This window comes from Habropoda laboriosa, unplaced genomic scaffold (assembly GCF_001263275.1).
Source record: "Habropoda laboriosa isolate 0110345459 unplaced genomic scaffold, ASM126327v1 scaffold67, whole genome shotgun sequence".
In the NCBI taxonomy this organism is placed as follows: domain Eukaryota; kingdom Metazoa; phylum Arthropoda; class Insecta; order Hymenoptera; family Apidae; genus Habropoda; species Habropoda laboriosa.
The window spans coordinates 1,966,488-1,989,571 of NW_017100242.1; the positions used below are offsets into that span (position 1 = coordinate 1,966,488).

Consider the following 23,084-nt stretch of genomic DNA (forward strand, 5'->3'; position numbering starts at 1 on the left):
AAGAAATAAACACACACACATACGTTTCATAAATATGTACACACTTTTCATTCACACGATGTTACCAGTTTTACTAGTTCGTCAAGTTTTCTCGTACAACTCTGCATCATTATACTTTTACATTTATAACACAGTTTCACTTGATAGAAAACGAAAAGAAATTCCATTTATTTCCTTCGTCTTCCTAAAAAAAAAAAAAAACGAAACAAAATAACATATCGTTTAAGCGAAAGCAAACTGCGCGACACAATGGAATTAATTCGACGACTTATTCATGAATCAATTATCTCTATGCATGAATTCCCTTAAATTCCCTAATGCTTGCCTGTAATCGTTAATAATCGTTGCTACCAGGTGTAACACGACATTTACCAATTACTATCGTGCGAGTAAAAGCATTCGAATATGGAAATAGATCAACCAGGCATGATTATTTATTGTCCTCGTTAGTATTCTGTGCCATATGACGGTGAAAAGCGATGCTTTTCGCTAACTGGTTACTTCTCGTTAGAAAGTATCGCAATAATTAAGTACTCGTTTCTGGTAAATGTAATATAAATCGACGATTTCCTTGCATCTCGTGTATGGCAATTAGTATAAATAACTAATTATTAGATACGTGAAATTGCAATGTAACAGTCGATGGAATACAATTGGCTGATTTTTAATTTCATCGCGGATTACGATCAACTTGGGAAACTATAAATTATTTCATTACGCTAGATTGAATATGTGCAACAGAATCATTGTCAGTTCAGTTTTATCGTAAATAAGTAAGCACGTTGGATTTACGAGGGATAAGAAATGGTAACGAACATCGTTCGAAGTGATTAATTATTATTGTGAAATTCTAAAAACACGAAAGTGAAAAGAAAATGGAAACTGAGAGAAGTTTGTTGAATTTTTGGAAGACTGGATTTGCAATTGTAAATTATTCTATATTCGAAAAATTATCGTAAAGAATTGGATCTGTCGAAGGAAATTGTGCATAATTTCGAAAAGAAATATTTTTTTAATGCTTGCAAAATTACTGGAGAAAGTGTTATATGTGAATTAATGTTTAACGTAAAAAAATTATTTGAATTACGCCTAAAAATTGTATCTCCTGCCTTCGTAACCAAAGGATATAATTAAGTGGTCCGTTTCACGTGGCTCACCCTGTGTACGAAGCACATGCGTACATCGAACAATTTTCGAACGTAGAGAACGAAACACCGTGCGTATTCCACGGTTAGTCCCGATCTCGTGAAAGGTATTCTGTTCACGTTGATAGGTTCACTGCACCAAGATGCACGTTCCTCACTGTTGAGGAAGCGCAATCTAGTATCTGAAGCACGCGGATTTTTTTCCATACGAGAGTCCCGGTCCGGCCATTGAAAGTCACCGAAGCATTTAATATTGCAATAGGTCTAAAGGCTACTTGATAGCATCTCTAATTCAACGTTACGGCGAATTGGACGTACAAATGTAGCCGGCCGCGAATCTCGTGTGAAATTAATTACGCGTGAAGGGACTTTAGAGCTCGGTGGTTCTAAAGCTCATCTGACCATCGGCACATCGTTTACACGACCGCGTGTTAACACGCGTGTAGAATGAGGACCGGTCTCTCTCTCTCTCTCGTGGATACAAAGTGTACGATCGGTCCATGTGATTCGCGTTACCAGTCTAATTAGACGTTCCAACAGACGACACGCAGGCTGCCGAATCGCAGCTTTCGTCGGGTTCGTTCCACGGTGTTAGCTTCGTTTCACGTGTAATTTTACTGGGATTTTTTCGCGAAGAAATGTAATTCAAATCGTACAATATTTTTTTATGAATATAACGGGTGTTCTGATATTTATGAAAGGTAGTATGTACAGGGTGAATTAAACGTCAGGTACTATTTTAATGAAACACTATAGGCCCTTTAGGTTCATGACACTCATTTTTCAAAATATGCTAAATAAATTGAAAAAGATAAAAGTTGTCATGCAAAATGATAAAGAGAAAAAAAATAAAAGAAGTGTTTGGGTCATTCTCAAAGATTGGAGACTCATGGAATATGTAAATATTAATACTCGATTTTGGTATCGATAAGGATAACTATAGTTCGTTTTTAGAATAAATCTTCACAAATATTCAGAACTTTTAGAAAACTTATTTTTGAAATTATAATATATCTCTGAAGGGTTCTGGAAAAGTAGCTCGTAGAATCTGATGAACTCCCACTGTTTACTTATTTAATAAAATTATTTAAATATATTTTCTTTGCGGCATTTGATACAACAGAAGAATTGAGAGAAGAAATTTCGAATTTCTCAAGCCTACTGTTCAAAAAGACCCAGGATTCACCTTACCCAGATAAGGGTTAAAACGATCCGTCAAACAACTCGTTAAACATCTCTCCCTATACCACCACGTGGTCAACATTAAAGGGCCAATATAAACACGCTAGATTTACCGGCCGCGTAATAAGAATCGCAAGCTGTTATATTTGAATATTTATGACAAGCTGTATTTCACGTTGAATAGAAGCACCAACCACGTCCAATCACCGATAGTTCCCGCCGTTTCAAAGGGTTGATGTCTCTCCCCGCGCAGAACCGAGTACAATGCTCTCCTCTCGTGTATCGGTTGCTCGATAGTGCGATTCTAGATAACGCGATAGCCCTCTGGAATGGCTTGGCATTATGCAGCGATGCCAGAAGGTCGAAGATCACCCCGGTATCGTGTACGAAACCTCCATAGGCACAGGTTGGTGAAAGTCTTTTCGTGTTCCGATGCGTTGACACCGAACAGAATGAAAGGCACCTGTTAATTAAAACTTTTTATTCAAATGCTGTCCAGAAAACCGCACTTCCAACGTTAATCGCCGTTGAACGCTTAAATACACACAGACACAGACACAGAGAAGAGTGAACGTGTTGTCGCCGTGAAAATTGTCGGAAGATGAAAGTTTTCTTCGCCGCGGAACAGTAACCGCGCAACTTTTTAACGCTATTATGCAACTTCGTCGTTCAACGGTGTATTAACGCTTTTTGCAGTTACATTTTGCAAGAAACCTGCTGTATTCGTAGACAGATTGTTCACCTCGCCTACACTTGGGAAACGGAATATCTTACAGGTGTGTGGAAGTTGAACGATCAGTTTGTCGTGTGGGTATAGTTGATGGAAGAAATATAGCCAGGTTGTAAATTGGATGATTAAGTAGCGAGACTGATTGATGTAATGACGTACAGGGTCGACACGTTGTGTTTTACGTTTTTCACGTGGGAATGAATCGAAGCTGAGGTATAGTGTGGGTATTGTGATGGATCGTGAATAGGAAGCGATTTGTTAATTTATGGATGTACAAGTAACTTTCACGTTTTTCTCAACTTCGTGTGCCAAAAATGATCAATTTTTCTTTCTTGTTTTAAATTATTTGCTAGGTGTGCAGAAATAAGTTTCTAGATATTTATAATGCATTAATTAAAATAATTAAATAAAATTGCACTTCTCGAACAATTAATCTAATTAACGTAAGAATGTTTTCTCCTGGGTTTCGATTTCTAGGAGTTAGTAATGTCTGTACGAAATTTCATCCCGAATTTCATGGATACACACACACCTACATACCATAAAAATAAATTAAACAACACATTCAGAGAACAGAATGTTAATTAAAAATTAATTAATTAAATAAAAAATATTCGCTGAAACATTACACGTATAATATTCCTGGAATATCGTCAATTATTCGTAAATTATAAAATGAGAATTTATTTCCTGAACTACCATACTCATGACCTATTCGCAAATGACGAAATGAAAAGTCTATTTATCGAAGTGATCGCAGAACACTTTCCCTTATTCGACATTGGAAATTCCTTCCATCAAGTGTCTTATTAACCAGCTGCTTGAGTATCAAGAATTAATTATTTATCCAATGAATTATTAATGCGATCGAGCTGTGCCTATTACATATCGGACGCACTGCAATTGTCTCCTATTGTGTTCCCCTTTTACACCATGTTATAAAAGGAACATTAGTCATGGTAGATCTAGAAGGTGGTCGCTATGTCAAACGTGAGTCGAACCCAAGTCACGAGTTTCATGCTTTGTTGTCTTTAAATCAATTATTCTCGGGTAGTTGGGTGTCGAAGTACCATAATCATTTACCACAGCTTCTTGCTAGCAATTGTGTCACACGACTGTGAAAATCTCCATTATTTCCCTGAAACGTCACTTTGTATGAACTCATCGGTAGAGTCAGAATTTTGCATATTGCTTGCCTGTGTGATACATAGAGGAAAATGACGAATCTCACAGTCGATGACTGTTTGGAACGTTGCATACGCGGATGTATCATCGTCGAGAACTTGAACAGCCAATTAGAAAGGTATGCTAATGATAAGCTCGTACGTTTGCACTTGGTTCCTTGTAGAATCCTCCAAGGACCATTAATACAATTTGCATTAGTGGCGCATAGTAAGAACGTGTAACGGTGCTTACATTCGCGCATTGCAAAACTGTATATAGTTAAGTCGTTACAGTTGGTCGAAGAAATATAGCGAGGTAGTAAATTGAAAGATTAAATGGTCGTTTGTATGATTTAATTGTAAAGTTTGATACTTTTGTATTGTAATGAATATTTCTGAATGAAAAGGTTAGGAATGAAATTTGTACAGTTTCTTTATTTCATTTCTATATTCGTAGTGAAGAAGAAAGTTGCAACAGAGTTGACATCGATAGTGTGTATCAATACATAGAACCCTTATCCTCAGGCAGCAAGAAGTAGATCGTTACGTCCCCTTGAGCTGTTTTCACGATCTCCTGGTGTCTGATCAATAAAATCGCTGCCAGGCCGTACATTAATGTGGGTATACCTGATGAAAACGGATAAGGAATATAAGGAATGATCAGGTGAGACACTCGGGAGCCGAAGTGACTGCCTCCGTGAAATGGAATTGATTAAATTTGTTTTATTTGTGAAAAAGTGAGTATTAAGGATGTAGTTTGAGTAGAGGTGTGCGAGAACCCGAAATATCGGGATTTTTGAGAATGTCGGGAATGAAAATTCTGAGTACCCGTTTGCCGTTTCGAGATTCGCTTTAATGAAGACAACCGTGGTTTCAATTTTTCCACTATTTAGGCATGAAAATCGTGTTATAAAATTAATCTTCTTACTTAATTTTACTCATTTAATTCCGACACTTTCGGGAGTCTTGACGCTTTCGAGAATCCCGAAATTTTCGGGAATCTCGGATATTTTCGGTATCTGGAAATTTTTGGGAAACTGGAAAGTTTCGGGAATCTCGAAATTTTCGGGAATTTCGAAATTTTCACTTATTAATCCCGATACTTTCGGGAATCCCAACGCTTTCGAGAATCCCGTCTCTCCCGTGAATCCCGGACATCTTCGGGAATCTCAAAATTTTCTAGAATCTCGCAATTTTCGGGAAATTCGAAATTTTCACTTATTTAATCCCGATACTTTCGGGAATCCCGACACTTTCGAGAGTCTCTCCCGGGAATCCCGGACATTTTCAGGAATCTCGAAATTTTCCAAAATTTTCAGAAACTCTGCCCGTTCCGAAAAAAAAATTTCCATCCCAACCCGACCCGATATTTTCAGATTCCCACACTCCTCCACCTTCGACACTAAAATTGGGACAACATCAAAAAGTGGAGTCAATCATTTCGACTTCCCAGTGTCTCAATCATCAAAAGCAAGACACACCGTCGAAAATCCTCGTTATCTATCGACAGATCGAAAAGAAACCGTGAAACGAAAAGAAAGACAGTGCGCGATCGTAGAAGGACGACGACGGTGTGTATCGTTATGGCGTGTGGCTCTTTCCTTTTAGGAAGGAACGGTATGCGAGCGTATATACCAAGGTTCAGAAGCTTGATTGCCTTGAAAAATTTGTCCTCGCCGCTGAGGTTCTGTCGTGGCCTCTTGCTGCAGTGATATTTAATATATGGAAAGCAGCCAGTTCTAAGTACGTGGTAATTGCTGCTGCCTACCGGCCAATTGAAGTGGGACATTCCCCTTTGATCGTTCACGATGTCGGCGTACTTCACGAAGTACGACGTCCACGGTGGCTCGTTCGTTTGCAGCAGGTAGCTCGTTAAGACCTGTTTGTACCGCAATGACACCAAACTCACTTTGTATACCCTCTCTCTCTCTCTCTCATCTATCTGTCCAATGAATAGCCCTTTCGTCCATCGTTTACAGCTACGGACAGCATTATCGCTACCGTTGCACACCGTCGCTGACTCTAACTGACACGTGTGTACGCAGGATTCAATTGAAACGTCATTCGATATGAAAGTGTCGAATGTAACCAACGAGAAGGAGACGAACTATGATAATTAGACGAAAATTGCGCAGGTTGTCTTCCTGCCGCGTGAACTGACGGATTCCTACGATCTCAAGATCTTAACCGAAGACTCGGGAGAATTCTCACGGTTGTCGATTGTGATAATTCAATGGGAACGGAAATTCTTAGAAACGCTAATCAGTTTTGTGCAACGTTCAAACGTACGTGATTACTGTCTGAGCTGTGGATCGATCGACGCGAAAGACACTCGATATATATGCAAGTGAATCTTGCCTCTGATGCTAAAGGTTTGCTCTTCTTGGTGATAGCCTTCGTCCAGATAGCATATGGACGAACGAACAACGTTTTCAGGATCATTCGGTGAGATTTTTCTTTAGCTGGATTTCAAATTTTCATTATAGAAGTATCATTTTTTCCTCCGTTTACTTATACGTAGACGTCTCTGTTTGTCGGTGAAAGTGTGCCTGTAATTATAGGAATTTACTTCGGTTGCGACCCATCTGTCGGATGAACTCGATGATCTTACGAGAAAGTGTGCCTGCAGATAACGGGCACGTGCACCTGCGATCTAGAATTTCGATTCTAGATAATTGTGCCATATACATACGTACGTGACTGGGTGTTTGCAGCAGTGGAACTATCCTGCGGTGAACGGCGGAGAGACGGTGTAAACGGTAGGTTCGTTTCGTTCACGAGTTTCTCGTAGCACGTTGTATCCTACCTTTCTAAAATAAGCCCGCAGCGAGTGCCGCACAAAATGTCAAGGTTAACGAGGATCAATTTGATCGACTAACGAAAAATCGTCCCGAAGTAGGTTTCTACGGGGTGTCCTTTCTTTTAATGGGGCAATGAAGCTATGGGAACAATGTTTTTGCAGAAAGTATTTGGTACTACGGAGGATATAATGTGGTATAGAATTTCTTTTTCACGGGCGAAAATTTCAAGGTTAAATTTATTTTTTTAAACGGAACCTATGTTTTTGTATTGTTAATATTGTAGCATTTTTCGAGACGATTTGAACGAGGTGTCACATCGAGGCATTTCGTTTTATGGAAAGTCGTGAAATCGGGGAGAATTTGAATTAGTAGTCAAATAGGGTTTTTAATATTTTAGGTTAGGTTTCACTATTTTACGATTTTCCATCAAATTAAATGATTTTAATAATCTAGTGAATATTTAATTCCTTTAATTAATGGATTCGTACTTTTTTATTGCACTTCTTGCCAAAGAAAATTTTATAGCAAACATACTTTGCGATATAAAAAGATTGTTATCTTTGAAAATTACCATTTCTTTTATTTAAAAAGAACGATCTCTAATTGCCAGGCTAAAATTGGTACGCACCGCTCAAATTACATATTTGTTTTCATTCATTATGCCACGTTATTGGAGTAGAAAATGTATGTGAAATAACACAGCAGAAACGTACTGCTATATGCAAATTGCCAACTGATTTAAAAAAATTTACCCGGCAGTTAACGGGTTAAATTAACAGGAGTTGATAAGAATCAGCAATTTCTTACGTTTCTTTGAAATATCGCGGTCACACCGGCGGTTACGCAATGGTAGCGCTGTTACTTACGTTTCATCGCATGCGCAAGACACTGGAATCCCAAAGAAATGCACGTGACGCAATGTGTGAACCTCGTGTTTCCGACCTCACGATTCCAATTACTTTTAGTTAGAAATGCCTTCGTCTAAACGCGTTTCGTGCAGTTTGTAGCTCTTTGTGCACAGAGTACGCGCGATGATACACATTTCTCGAGCACAAAACAAATATACGTGGAACTGGTAGTGGTATTACTGGGTCAACTGGTTCAATTGATTCTAGCGCTACCGTCGGTTCTTTCGATACTCTATGGCGGTCTTTTTGAACGTACATTAGATGTATTATAATAAAATTGTTGTAACAGATGCATTATATGGGATGAATGGTTAAAATAATAAATAATATTTCAATTTACATTGTATTGGAATATCTGAGTTGATTAGTTTCATTTAAAAAATTATATGGATGATGCTCTAAGCCAGGAATAATTTTGTAAACATATTCGTTGCAATTGCAAAATGAAATAAATGCTAATAAACTACAAAATTAATTAAATTCTAATAATCTAAATTCTTCGTGAGTACTGCAAAATTAAAAAAAAAATTTATCATTTTGTTTCGATCTTCAGATCTATTTTAAATGAAATACTTTGATTGTTGAATCAAGTAATTCCGCTTTCTTGTTATCTCGGTATTAATTTTAATCACGTTTCACTTCCACTCGACACGTTTATTAAATATTCGAACAATTATTTGGTTTTCTATATACTTCTCTTTTATCTTTTGCACGTTTTCCTTTATGATATTAGGTTTTATTTTTATCGTATAGGTGCTAACTGTGATTTTCTTTCTACCGTCCATTACTCGATAAATGCTATCACCGCTGAACTTCCTAACAGTACGTGATTTTAGGTCACTGTATATGTCAATATAGCAGCTGATTAAGTCTGACGAAATAACAGTATTGATATCATATTTCCGGTGCTGAATGTGTAATTCAACATTGTTCTTAATTACTCGTTTATAACTGTGAACCTGAGTTATGTTCTTATCCAGCACACGAAATTGAGTAACAACGATGGCGCAACGTTTTTTTCATAAATAAATCTTCGCATACCTGTGCACGAAATTGATTTTTATAATTTACAATATTACGCTCTCGCTCGATTGGAAAAGATTGTAGGTACGATGAAGTGTAAAAATTTTATAACTCCGATACTAATCACGCAATTGTCGCTAGTACGATAAATTTTTAATTGCACAATGAAATTAGTTGGAAGAATTGAATTAGTACGTTTCGCATAAAGTAATTTAACGATTTGTCCTCTATTTCTTCATTTCCCTCAAGCATTCGTTATTCTACGTTTAAAAAATTAGGTAAACTTTTATAAAACAAGGTAAACCCCCTAAAATTATTCTGAAGGATATGTCCGCGGTTTACAGGGACACTTGTCCTGAAAAAACTATGACATACAAATCTTTTTACTTTTAAAAAATTAGGTAAACCCCCTAAAATTATTCTGAAGGAAATGTCAGCGGTTTACAGGGACACTTGTCCTGAAAAAACCGCCTTGTCCCGAAGACGGAGAAGCGAGCACCTTGAAGTCAGGCCCAGCGCGCTCGGTGGGGGTGACTCCGCCCCTTTGGGTCTTTCCCTGGGCCTGTTCGCGTAGGGGTGGACAGGGACCGGCAGGACGACGCGTACTCACTCTTCACGAGACCCTCGAAGCACACTTTTTGCGAACGACGCTCAGATAACGCGGATATAGACTTTAAATAACACATACTATTGTAAAAACGTAGATACGTTTAATTCATTTTACGCCCACCCTACTCCGAGTCGGAGTACTTTTTCTGACACAAATCTTTCTACTTTTAAAAAATTAGGTAAACCCCCCGAAATCATTCTGGAAGAAATGTCATCGGTTTACAAGTGATACAATCTTTTCAAACAAGACAGAAATTCGATCGAAGACGATCACCACTCCAGAACTGCCTGTCGGGGCCTTCCCCTTCGTTCCGCGAATTTTTCAACCTCCCTTGGTATCCTACTATAGAATTCGTTCAGTTGTACCACACCCAAGATCGTTTACACGTATAACGTATCGCGTCGGTTGGTACGGCGTGTTATAAGTTACCCCTGATTTTTCTCAACCATGGCTCAAGTTACGTTTATTTACATAACGACGAGCACGTTCGTTCTCCTGCATTAACGAACGATGCTGTTGGCCAGCCTGGTTAACTTCACCACCGTCCTATTATCTCAGCTACGGGAGAGACGACACGAGTTCTATCCTTAAGGATACGTAAAGAAGCATCGCTGTCATATTGGATTACATTGATGTGCTAATCCGGTATGGGAAACAGGAAACGCTTATTTTGCTGCAGGTACACCGGCCTGCGGTTACATCCACGACTAATCGACTTGGTCTTTAGAAAGTTAGACTTTTTAATTCAAAGGGTGTCGTGTCCTCAACACGAACCACGCGACCGATCACCCCCATCGTTGACTTGCATCGCTTCTATCTACCTGCCAATAAGGGTTCGCGAAAGAGGCCTTTTTCTAGAAAAGGCGTTGATTGGCCCTTTTCCCGCATTAGCAGCTGCAAAAAGATGTATAAAGGTAGCTTTCGCAAGCCCGAGACCAGAACATGTACGGAGAGAAGCAGAGCGTGTACGGAGTGTACATATTAAAAAAAACCGAACAACGTAGTTTAACCTGAAACTAAACAACCAATAGGGAAACATCCATCGTGATATCTTCCAACCGAGAAATAAGATCACGGTAATAAACAAAGGGATTCGTTTAATTCGTTAAATTAAATAGATTCTTGTAGTACATGTACCTGTTTGCATACGAAAGGAATATCGTGTAAAAATAGAAACACCTAAGTGCTGATTTGTGATTACTATAATTAGATGAAATCTCGGCAAAATTTAGTTTCGAGACAGTGGCAGACATGTAACATGTTTAACAGTCCTAATCAAATTTACAATCACCAAGTTCGTTCACAGCGAATATCTTCGAAATTTTGATAGGAAAAATTGGAACACCTGGTATGCATGCTTGCAGCTACATTTACTTATTTATCTTGCAGTACATTAATTTGGCGCACGTTTATACATGCCGTGGAATAATGGATACGTATAATGTAAAAGCAAGAATTAATTTATAATTGATGGCTTTTATGGGTAGCATAAATGTTCAATAATAACGCAGTATATCCATTTCGAACCAGATTTCAAATAAAATCATTACCTGTGAAATTAGACAGTCTACATGGTTCCATTAAAACATTCTTCCTTCCGTTAAAACAATGTTTATCAATCCACACATTTATCGAAAAAAAGTTCAGCTAGTTTTCCGAGAATTTCGAACGCATTAAACGTATTAAACTTTCCCCCGTCAGCTTCTTGCCGTCGGTAATTACATTTAAGGATTTATTTTCGCCAAGGATCGCTGTTCGTTCAAGGATTTCGCCGAAATATGATCCCGCCCGCGCGGCTTATGTTTCTGGAACATTCTATTCGCGCGTATTTACGCCCATCTCGATGGATATATACTTATGCAATATGCGACCCTCTCGCGCGCGCGCCACCATCAGGCACGCAGGGGAAGTCCCGGCGGGACGAGAGTCTCGCGGTGTAAATAACGCGTTACTTATTTTGATGGGAGTCTACGATTTCCACGGGATAAGTGATGTAACGGCTATGCGCCACGTCCGCTGAATTTGCTCCTTTAATATGCGCAACGCACGTTCGTACTTATACAGCTCTTCATATACGGGGTGTCACGCTAACTTAGTCCAACTCAAATGTCTCCATTATTTAGCTTCGAAGGTGTTTCGTAGCGAGAGTAATATTAGGAAGCGAGAAATATTTTAATGAAATTCGAGGGAATTCTACAGCGTCGACATAATTGCGTTTTGAAAAAAGAAAAAAATTGAAAAAATTGAAAAAAATTGGAAAAGGAGAAAAAATTGTGGAATGAGAAGACGCTTATGTCTTTTTTTAATCAAATTTAAGGTTCGTTGGAAATATAGATCTAAATTATAAAATTCGACAGGAACTTAGGGGATGGATTATCTGAGGAATAAATCTACCTTACAAGAGAATATCCTGAAGTGATAATCTCCGATTTTGATCAAACTTTGGTATACGATAGTATTCGAAAGAATATTCGACACGTATTTTTTTTTTTTTTATCGACGATCCTCCATATTGAGGGAATAAAAATCGTCCTCAAAGATGAAGATAAGAAAAATTTGGTCAAAATTATATATTGTATGTTATTTTTCAAATTGTTGAAAGATACAAAAGAATCATTTCGCAGATAAATCACACAACGAAGTTGAAAGTGTTTTTAACGAAGCAAGTGTAGTGATTAAAATTTATATTCTTCAAACACCTGAAAGTTTCGATGGAATATTTCACGGTAACCTTGTCGAGTCTTTGTGAAATTCGATCTAACAACTACAAGTTTCTAATGAGTTTATTAGTTACATCATGCAAGCATTATTTGAAGTTTCAAACCTTGGATACTCCTTTCACGTCACTTTACGTATCGCCTTTCATACTTGTTCCAAGCTAGATTACCACGATTTAACCTGCGAAGCAGCCCGTTTGTTTCAGTTACAGATGACTCACTAGGATTGATCCTACGTGCTATAATTTATCTCGTCATATTTCTTCGTAATCTTTGAATTCTTCCTAGACTACTATTCTTCTCGAACTCTTCTACGAGTAAATTTACCTAACATTCTTACTTTTTAAAAATTCCACAAGAAAGCCGAAAGTTACATTCGCATCCTCAGAAAAAATGGAAATTCTTCGTTCGGTAATAACCTACGAAAAAAATTCGCAAACTTTTCCCTCAAGACGGTGTACCACCTTAAGAAAAAAAAAAACTAAATTTCTAGCTCCTTTCCTCGTTCCTTATTTCTAGGTTATGAACTCCTACGATTAAATTCACCTAACATTCTTACTTTTTAAAAATTCCACAAGAAAGCTGAAAGTTACATTCGCATCCTCAGAAAAGATTGAAACTCTTCGTTCGGTAATTACCTACGAAAAAAATTCCCAAACTTTTCCCTCAAGACGGTGTACCACCTTAAAAATAAAAAAAAACTAAACTTTTAACTCCTTTCCTCGTTCCTTATTTCTAGGTTATGAACTCCTACGATTAAATTCACCTAACATTCTTACTTTTCAAAAATTCCACAAGAAAGCTGAAAGTTACATTCGCATCCTCAGAAAAGATTGAAACTCTTCGTTCGGTAATTACCTACGAAAAAAATTCCCAAACTTTTCCCTCAAGACGGTGTACCACCTTAAAAATAAAAAAAAAACTAAACTTTTAACTCCTTTCCTCGTTCCTTATTTCTAGGTTATGAACTCCTACGATTAAATTCATCTAACATTCTTACTTTTCAAAAATTCCACAAGAAAGCTGAAAGTTACATTCGCATCCTCAGAAAAGATTGAAACTCTTCGTTCGGTAATAACCTACGAAAAACATTCGCAAACTTTTCCCTCAGGAATGGGTACCACCTTAAGGAAAACAAAAAAAATGAATTTCCAGTTCCTTTCCTCGTTCCTTACTCCCAAACTATGAATTACGATGCCTGTTGCCTCCATTTAATACTTTCTACACTGTTTACGTCTCAGAATTTCGTTCAGTGTGTTCACTTTTCAGGGAAACTGAGGAACGACTGGAAGGGTCAAGCATGCATTACCATAATTTAAACTCTCGAGAACAGCAAGAGAAGTGCAGTGTGTGTGTGTTAATCAACTAGTTTGAAAGTTTGAAAATTCTCGGTGCGGTGGGATGAAATTTTATACAAGAAACAGGCAAGAGAGCAGCAGCAGCAGCAGCAGCTCTCGGTTGGTTTAACGGGAAGTGGTAGAAAAAGAAGAAAAGCCTCTGGCTAGAAACGTTGCGTTTACATAATGAAATTTGTTGGCAAGGATGTAATGATGACTCTCTCTGGCCGGATGGTACGAATCTTTTTTTTTTTTTTGTTGGCTGCTGCGGTATCGTGAACAGTGTGCGGTTCGCGGTTAGGCATGGACGCAACGACAAAGGCAGAGGACAGGTTTAGTTTCTGTCGTAAGAACCGTCTCTTCTGTCCTCTCCCCACTTCTCAGTTTCTCTTTTCTCTTCTTTTGTCTCTATTCACGCGGGAACGGGGTTGAAGCAGTGGTAAAATGCACCTTCGGCTCTATGTGCTGCTTCTTAAGTATAATCTTCTTGAAACTCAGTCAGCCACGCTCTCTCACGATTCTTCCATGATGAGCCCGTCGTTGCCTTCCGGTTCGATGGACCGCGTCAGTTTCTTCGTCGACCATTCAAATCAGCCGAATTCTATGCATCTTCAAGTACCTCTCTGCTCCTTGTGAACTCTCCAATTCGTACGTTTCTCTCGATCGAACGTTTCTTCTTCTTCCTGGAATAATGGAGATTTGGGTGCTCGTCGTGTTCTGCATTTGTACGAATATTTGGGAATGTTCGATTTGTAAAGAAAATTTTCATTTTCATTTTCTATTTTGTGGAAAATCGTCGATATTATTTCCGGAAATAACTTAATTTCTGAAGATTTCTGGAAAATATCGCGAATAATTGGAATGCACATGAATATTATTTCTTAAAATTTTTCAAGAGGAAAGCAAAAATATGATAAGTTAATTTTCTTGTGAAAGTATGGAATATTATTATAAGAAATAATTATGTATAGATCGGTGATTAATAAAAATATCATACTTAAATCAGTGTCGAATTGTATTCCTAAATGGAGCAGATTAGTTGACCTAAACGAGCTCTGACACCGAGAAGAAAGATCGTAACCCAATTACACGCGACACAATTTTCAATATTTTTCGGAATTATAATACAGAATTATTCTCACAGTCTTCTCACATTGTCGATTCCATGGTGTGATAGGCTAGATTGGAATGTCAGTACCCCAGAACTCCTTTCCCGGTCGTTAGCCCCGCAAGCGCGAGCACCTTTTAATCCCTTCCAGTGGACGATACCGTAAATGCAACGCAACAAGACAGAGATAATTACTCGGCTTTACGTAGAGCATCTGCTCGCTCGTCTTCATGTTTCTGCACGTGCGAATGTCCTGTCATGTAAGTTCTGACGTGAACACGAGGATAGCTGGAATTTCACGTCATAAAATTACATCAGTGTGCTACCCCCCATGAAAACAGCCATAAATTTGCGTGAATTTCACAGCTTTTGCGTTTCTCTGTCTCAAACTGTGCTCGCTAAATTCTACGTACAGTGCCATTATTCATCGTCAATTGCACCTACGGAATTGCACGCTGTATAGTTTTTTTTCTTTGATAAGATAAAGTTATTGGGCAATATCTGGCATTCTACGGTGATACTTAACCCGGGAGTAGGTTGAAATTTACTTAAATAATAATTAAAATAATTACATAAAAATGTGTATGAAAAATTTCGAGTCCCTTTGTTTATAATTATCAAACAACTCTTTATCCCAAAATTTCGTCTAAAAATAACGTTTCCAAAGGAGAATACTCCCCTAATTTACGACCTCGCTATATTTCTTCCACCAACTGTACTTCAAAAATTTTCCGGACAATTCGTTAGATCTAATGAATTACATAAAAATCACACAGTGTTTTCCTCAAACATGACCAAACGTGTATGCAAAATTTCAAGTCCCTTGGTTTATAATTATCAAACAACTCTTCATCCGAAAAATCGCCCAAAAATGACGTCTGCAAAGGGGAATACCCCTTAAATTTCAACCTCGCTCTATTTCCTCCACCGACAGTATCGCAAGAATTTTGCACCCAATTCGTTAGATCTACTTAATTTCTCCTTTTTAATTAGTCCATTCAAACCAACCGAAGAATGTTCCACCTTCTCTTTTTTCATTTAATTTATTTTAACAATAATTGAGATAATTACATAAAAATCACACAGTGTTTTCCTCAAACATGACCAAACGTGTATGCAAAATTTCAAGTCCCTTGGTTTATAATTATCAAACAACTCTTCATCCGAAAAATCGCCCAAAAATGACGTCTGCAAAGGGGAATACCCCTTAAATTTCAACCTCGCTCTATTTCCTCCACCGACAGTATCGCAAGAATTTTGCACCCAATTCGTTAGATCTACTTAATTTCTCCTTTTTAATTAGTCCATTCAAACCAACCGAAGAATGTTCCACAAACGGAAGACTATTGTTCCGGGCCTAATAAAGACTTCCCAATCCTCCCTCACCGATCGCTCCGAGTTCTGGCTATCTTCTCTCACCAGTTCGTATTACCGTGAAAACACTTGGGGATACTCGATAGCAAATCGCATACATCATAAAGAGCGTACGGTGCTCGGAAGAAAGGGATGCACCTCTTATCTTCCGGAGATATCAAACGTCATGTACATATACACATGTATGTATCGCGCGGCTCTCATCTTCGAGCGGTTGTGCACTGTTGTGCACCCTTGTTCGGTATGTGCAGCAAGAATTGCACATGCGTGGGGCAAAATCGAACTGACGTCGTTCCACGAGAGCTTCGATGGATGAATAGAAAAAGGAACGTCTATTCGCTCGACTGATTTTTAGCCAACGGTCAAGCCAATTCGATCAGCGATGTGATTTGTGTCTGAACAGTCTTTCAACGTCACATACGCAGTTATTCCGAAAAATATTCCAACGCGAAATATTGGCTTTTTAAACATTGCATCCCTCTCCCCGCGATACTTTTTCACCGAGAATCTTCCCAAGAGTTGATACGAGTAAAAAAACAATGCATTTCCGTTAGAAGGAAAAGTGTATTTGCATTTATCGGGTGTATCGTTGAATTTATGAAGAACTGTTTTTTTTATCTCTTATCAAATTAGCGATGTGAAGAAAATGCAATTCCATCAACCCTTTTGGGAACGTAGGGCTAACTTCAGTTTTTTTTTTCAATTGGATTATTTCGAAATTACATTTTCCTGAAATATAGCGCGTGAGTTCATGGTCATTATTTTTATTGCGTTCGTAGTGTTTTGTCAATTCATATATCAGTCTATCGTCCTCAAAGGGTTAAAAGAAAAAGTGCATTTGTAGCGAAGTTTTAGGAAAAATAAACCTTATCATACCACTTAATTTTTTCCTTAAATTTGTTTTCTTATCTCTTATCGAATTAGCGATGCATTTTGGTTAATTACGAAAAGATTGGATTAATGCTTTTCCATTGTGAAAAAAGACGGAAATTTAGGATGTACAAAGTGTTTGGCAACTTGTAGAAGAAATTTTAAGGAGTGATTTTTCCAGCCATATTTATCGCTACAACAAATATACTTCTTTTCCGTGAACAAATGAAAATTGTTTATTTCTCGTCTAATTAAATTCACGAACTTAGCAAGAGCCTTGAACAGTATTTCGAAACACGACGATTATCGTAGAATTTTGCACTTTCCTTCGGAAAATTAGCAATTCTGAATGCAAATTGTGCAAAGAAGTTTCACGTTGCATGTTTTGTAGTAACAATCACCCAGTTTATTATTGCCTGATTTAAAAAGCTAAATTGCACAATATTCCTGGTATTCGTGAAGATGAAACACTGTTCGCCGATGACACAACACTAAGTTTTACCATTGGGTGTTACGTTTTTTCTCTTTCTTTTTTTTTTTTTACCCCCCGATGCAAACGTTGAAAGGAAGACCGCAATTGTACGTGGCTGTTGTTGGTTTCGTTTATTCTTCAAACCGTAACACGAATTGATGGTTGCTTTCAACGAGCTGCACAACACAGCTTTACGATCATGAAAACTCGTGGCAATTTGCAGAGATTACAATGGAACCATATTGAAAAAGATTCGCGATGCGGTTTCGTAGTTCTGTTCCACGCAAAATTTGAATCATTTTCGCTTTGTGCCGCGATTTTCGTCGATCGCGGCCTTTTGTGACGAAAGATTCCCTTGAAATTTTGTTGCTTAATAAAAGAATTGTGTGGCGAAGAAATGTATGCCGAATTGCATAAACAGAGCCAAGTTTAGTTGTCGAAAAGAGACCTTTAAGCAAGGATGATTGATATTGAATATGAAAAAGGTATTTTCTAGTTTTCGTCGCAAGTTGCTTAATTTGTAAAATATTAAATTTAATATTAATATTTAGTATTAACTTAATACTAAATAGGAAAAGAGAAAGAATTCTCCGACGATTGTGAATGTTTTCCCCCTTGAAATATATTATTTTGCAAATTTAATATTAAATTAATTTCAATTATCGTCAATTTAAGTAATTTCAATAAATTTAATATTAAATGTGCAAAATAAAATATTTCAAGCGCAAAATCATTCACAATCGTCGAAGACGTCTTTCTCTTTTTGCAAACAAAAGTATACTAAACGAATCAACTAATATGCGAAAACGTTTGCTCTCACAACAATTGAAAAAAGACTTTACCAACCGATGGCAACACCCTCAAAGAGAAATTGCAGTTGTTTTTTTTTTTGCAACTTCACTTTCACGAGGGAAAGTTTAGATGTGGTTAGCCACGCGTTCGCCTTTTTCTATGAGAATTGCCTTTCGACATTTTTCGTTTTTCAGCTTACCAAATGCGTTATCAATTTTCATTCGCTTCGAAAACTTATCGTTCTCTCCCACGGAAATGACAAATTTACCTCCTGCCAACCAAGTATACATTTTTCATTGTAAAAAGAGGTGTTACACAGCCAGACATCTCCGTGCGAGCTTCCTGAAAAATTTATGGCACTTTCGTGCACCAGTAGTACCAACAAAACCATAAATAGACAAAGGTTTAAATGATGAATGCACGTCCAACGTGCTTTGTTTCGCAAACAATGAGACGGTTCTGTTGCTGCACCGAAACGTAATTGAGCTTAATCGAGAAGTGTATGCTTTAACTCCGGCGTAAAACGAAATTGTTTCTTTTAGTCCTTCGTCAGATATATCCGCCATAAAATGGAATCCTTCCCTCTAAACGAAGTTACTTTCACGTAAATTGAAGCTGCAGAAAGAATAACGTTACTCCTCTTTCTTCCGGACCCTTAATCATAGGCAAAATGATCTGCATTTTAAGTTGCTCTCTAAACCGAATAGGAGTTAATTTTCAGAAAGTTGAAGAACAACGAAATTCCTGCCTTCAAGTACGAAATTTACTTGTTTTCTCGACAACCTAATTGAATCTTTTTTTCATTTATCATCTAATGGACGTAAATCCTTATGGTTCTTGTAAGAAAGGCAGAAAAAGAGCAATAAGGTGGTGCGTGTGTGTGTATATAACTGAATTTTAATAAAAATGGAATTAGGTTAATCTGGTTTTAAGGTAAAGAAATGTTCGCAGGCTATGTATACAAGTGCAGAGATGTTGTACAATTTTGTGGCGTAGAAATATTTGCTTTCGATCGGGTTCGCTCTGGGATACCTTATTGAGCAGAGAATTGAATGTTTAATCAATGCGCTTGATCCTTTGCTTCGAAATTATGTTTCGGTGTTTTGCAGCCTTTTTCTCATTTTGAAACTTTTGGAAACTAACGGGTGATTCGGATATTTTTGAACGACTGAAGGTAACAAAGGAAATCAATGAAACTTTGGTGTGTAATCGTACTCGAAAAAATATTTGACACGTATTTTTTTTTTAGTGGCAGTTGTCACATTTGAGGGGTGAAAATCGCCCTCGAATATGAGTGAAAAATGAGGTAAATCTCTGAAATGAGGTGAAAAATTTGGCAAACTGATTTGATAATCGACACCAAATTCACGCGTATTTTTTTTTATCAGCAATCGTCACACTTACGGATCGAAAATCGCCCTCAAAGATGAGAAAAAAATGAAATAAAAAATTTGGCAAACATATTTGGTAATGGACACTAGAAATTCCCCTTTATTTTTGTTTCATCGTCACATTAAAGGGGTGAAAATCTAGACTGGAATGGATAAAGTCCAGATGAACATTAAATTCAGATCAATTTTTATTCCAGTATTCAAGTGAAACATACACGTCTCACTAATCACAAAAGAGTTAAAATTACAACTTACGATTTCCCCTCTCCGAGGCTCATTAACTCCAATTTATAATAATTCCAATGACAGCTCGTAATAATAGCGTTATTTACTCCGCGCTATAACACTGTTCGAGGGTAAATTTTTTCGACGCAGCTCGCTAATTAAGTTTACCGTGGCAGGATAACGAGAATGTGATAACAAGGATAGTTTTGTACATCCTGCGCAGATTACAGGATTACGGTCACACAGTGGACCACCACGATATTGTGGTCTCATTACGGCGGGTTTCATCACAGCTTAACGCAAACCGTGAATCCAGGTCAGTCGCGCAATTCCGTGAGAATTTCAGGAGACAATACCGGCGTACGGGCTTTATTTCACTAGTAAATTGGTCGATGCAGGTGCAGGCTCGCAATTAAAGCTGTTCGACATGGAAAAGTAGTTTAGTGTAAGTTCGATCATATAAGTTCGGTTTATACGAGCTCTGTTTTCACGGTATTGAAGGATAAATGACGTTTGCTTTGTGAACAGATTACCTGTGTTTTACCTGTTTGTACTGATATTTTTTAAGAAGCTGCTTTTTTATCGATCGTTGGTTAAGTCGAACGAATAATTTGGTGCAAATATCACGTTTATGTAAATAGGAAACGAAGGAATGTTATACTTGATGTATTTAGTGTTAGGGAAAGTCCTTCGAGTTGTGTTTCTTCAATCCTGGAAAACAGGAAGGCATAATTGTTTGCCGGAAGTGTAATGAGGATGTTGTAAAAAAGATGACAAAGAGAAAGGTGTATCGAGAGGTAAGTAAATGATAAATAATCGTAAATTCTGAACGAAAGCAGGAAGTGCAAAAGTTCGAATGTTATTTCAAAAGTCTACATTTTTATCGTATGTAAAAAAAAATAATAAAAGGAGCATTAACGACCATGGAAAGCGATACATTAACGATGCGGGCATTCAGGAAAATGTGTTCGCAATTTCACTGTGAATTACTCATAAAACAAAACGCATGTTACGTAAAAAATTAAGAATTTTTTAACGAAAGTAGTATACACCCATTATCGATTAAAAAATTTTAGTCCAAAATTCTCCACTAGGTCTCAATAAATGACACTAAAATTCATAAGCATTACGAATTAAAAAATGTCCTTCCAAAATTCTCCACTGGGTCTCAGTAATGACACAAAAATTCAGATTCGTCTCAGAAGCATTGTCAATTAAAAAATTTTCTTCCAAAATTCTCCACTGGGTCTCGATAAATGACACAAAAATTCAGAAGCATTATTAATTAAAAAATTCCCTTCCAAAATTCTCTACTAAGTCTCAATGAACGACACCTCTAAAGGATTAATTAAAAGCGATCAAACAAACGAGGGAGCCTCAATTATCCTCTCGACAATCTTACAATTCCATTCCACCGTATTTTCCTCCAAGCACGACTAGCCTCACCGTTTTCAATGACGAGGAAAACCTCAACCACCTCGTTCCCCATACTCGAACAGGCCTCGATATTCATGCTTCATACTTGAACCGTAAAAATACAATGGCTTAACGTTCCTCCGGCAAGAACCAGAGAGGGGTGAGAAAAAAAGCGAGCAGAAGACGTATACAGCTTCGATTTTGTACGTGGCGAGCATAAGATGGCACTTGAGTGGCTTGCGTCGCGAGACGAGTGTCGCATGCATACGCTTAGAACTGGTTTGCTCGGCCATGCGGACCAGCCGTGCAACGGTGTCTTTTAAAAGAAAATGGAAAGGTGGGTCGCGTATATACAGAGACAGAGAGGAGATCCCCTCTATCTTCTTGCGTTGCCCGTGCGTGTACAAGAGACGGGTAAATCGTCGTTGCTCGCCCATAAAAGCTCCATCGTTTCGACGTATCGAAAGCTCTCGGATGTCCCGTAATTAATCGCCCGGCTTCCAACTGTCTAGAGCCAGGTCACCGCCGGCTCTCGCTCCCGGTCAACTCGATTCCAATTATACGTCGGTGACTGACGGCCGTCCGTTTTACGCCGATTGAAACGTTCTTCGTCGCCGGGTAAAGGCGTGCCGCCGATCGCCAATTTTCTCCACCGCAAAACCCCGTCCCGCCGCTGGATTGCCTCGTGCCTTTTCACCGGAGATGTAATTCGTTTGGGAACTTTGGAAATTTTCCTCGGCTGTTTGGTGTAGCATGTGTAATCGAGGTTGAGAGGGTGAAAAAGGGAACCTTTTTTTTGGGGGGGTAATTGGTAGATGGAAAGCTTCAATTTTTTCCGTAATGTTCATTACTGTTGGCGCCTATAGGCGTTTTGAAATTTTGCTCGCACTATGTCGTTGGAGCCTTTTGGTGCACTTTCACCTTAATTTTATCCTTACGCACTTCCTTTCATCTTAATTTAATAAAACAAGAAATTTTACAGCCGTGGTTAGAAGTTTACTAAAAGTCATCCACGTTAGGCAGTAAGATCTGCTGTAGCGGAAGGGTTAAAGAGTAAACCCTCGAGATGGAGGTAGTAAATATATTTAGTCTAATATCTTGAGTAAATTGGCGAATTTTGTAGTAGCAAATGTTATTCGATGAATTTGTTTTAATTTTAGATTTATTTTTTACTGCCTTTCTTTTATGTCAAAGCTTAGAAGTTTGTATTTAATAATAGTAATAAAAATAAGGGATCGCATTTATAATTATGTTGAATATTTTCTTTCCTTCTCTTTCCAACTCGGCACTTTCAATTGTCACACTTAAAACCCAAGAAAACTAAGAAGGGAACAGCGAAGGGATGAAAATCGCTCTCAAAGTTGGAAGTAGCAAATATAATATCTGGGAAACTATTAGAGATACAAGAATAGTGCAAATTGACGAACTTAATATTTTCCAACGACAAATTTGAAAAGTAAAAAATAAAAAATTTTGACTCAATTGTCAACCGCAAAAATATTTTTCTATCTACCACCACACACCAAAGTATCCTCGATATCAATTGCTCTCACTTAACCCCAAATACCAAAGCATCCGGCCGACAAAAGACGCGGTAACCCAAAACTCTCGTACCAAATATCCCATAACACAATTTCCCCAAGAACACTTCGTACCATCTCATTGTCAGACAAAGATCTATATGCGGGTAGTCGTTAATCGCTATCCCGTGGGTCACGACTTCCGTCTTTTCAGCATCCTTAATCCCTTATTCGCGAAATCCCCGATTCCCGAGATTCGTTCTATCACCTGGCATCGATCTTTCTTCGGTTAGGCGTGTA

General features: G+C 38.0%; 1 protein-coding gene and 1 long non-coding RNA gene across 3 annotated transcripts; both read right to left on the minus strand.

Moving 5' to 3' along the window:
• Nucleotides 1–4,719: 4,719 nt before the first annotated feature.
• Nucleotides 4,720–6,681, minus strand: LOC108572079 (uncharacterized protein C15orf61 homolog). The gene is made up of 3 exons (XM_017934268.1): nucleotides 6,579–6,681; nucleotides 5,856–6,099; nucleotides 4,720–4,847 (listed from the first exon to the last, which is right to left on the minus strand). Exons 1-3 carry the CDS (start codon nucleotides 6,660–6,662, stop codon nucleotides 4,720–4,722), a joined length of 456 nt encoding a protein of 151 aa, XP_017789757.1. The 5' UTR covers nucleotides 6,663–6,681.
• A 21-nt stretch (nucleotides 6,682–6,702) lies between these two features.
• LOC108572080 lies at nucleotides 6,703–7,959 on the minus strand. 2 transcript variants are annotated; one of them, XR_001891383.1, is made up of 3 exons: nucleotides 7,888–7,959; nucleotides 6,917–7,026; nucleotides 6,703–6,769 (listed from the first exon to the last, which is right to left on the minus strand). It is a non-coding gene; the product is annotated as an uncharacterized LOC108572080 (long non-coding RNA). The 2 variants fall into 2 exon arrangements; XR_001891382.1 differs by having other exon boundaries at nucleotides 6,917–7,030.
• Nucleotides 7,960–23,084: the final 15,125 nt, after the last annotated feature.

Bases quoted from the DNA above. Each gene is read 5' to 3' on its own strand.
- LOC108572079 (XM_017934268.1), bottom strand. From the start codon at position 6,662: ATGATCCTGAAAACGTTGTTCGTTCGTCCATATGCTATCTGGACGAAG. The intron at 6,100-6,578 runs GCAAGATTCACT...CGGTACAAACAG, and splicing joins GCAAACCTTTAGCATCAGAG to GTCTTAACGAGCTACCTGCT. The intron at 4,848-5,855 runs GTATATACGCTC...CGTTTTCATCAG, and splicing joins AATCAAGCTTCTGAACCTTG to GTATACCCACATTAATGTAC.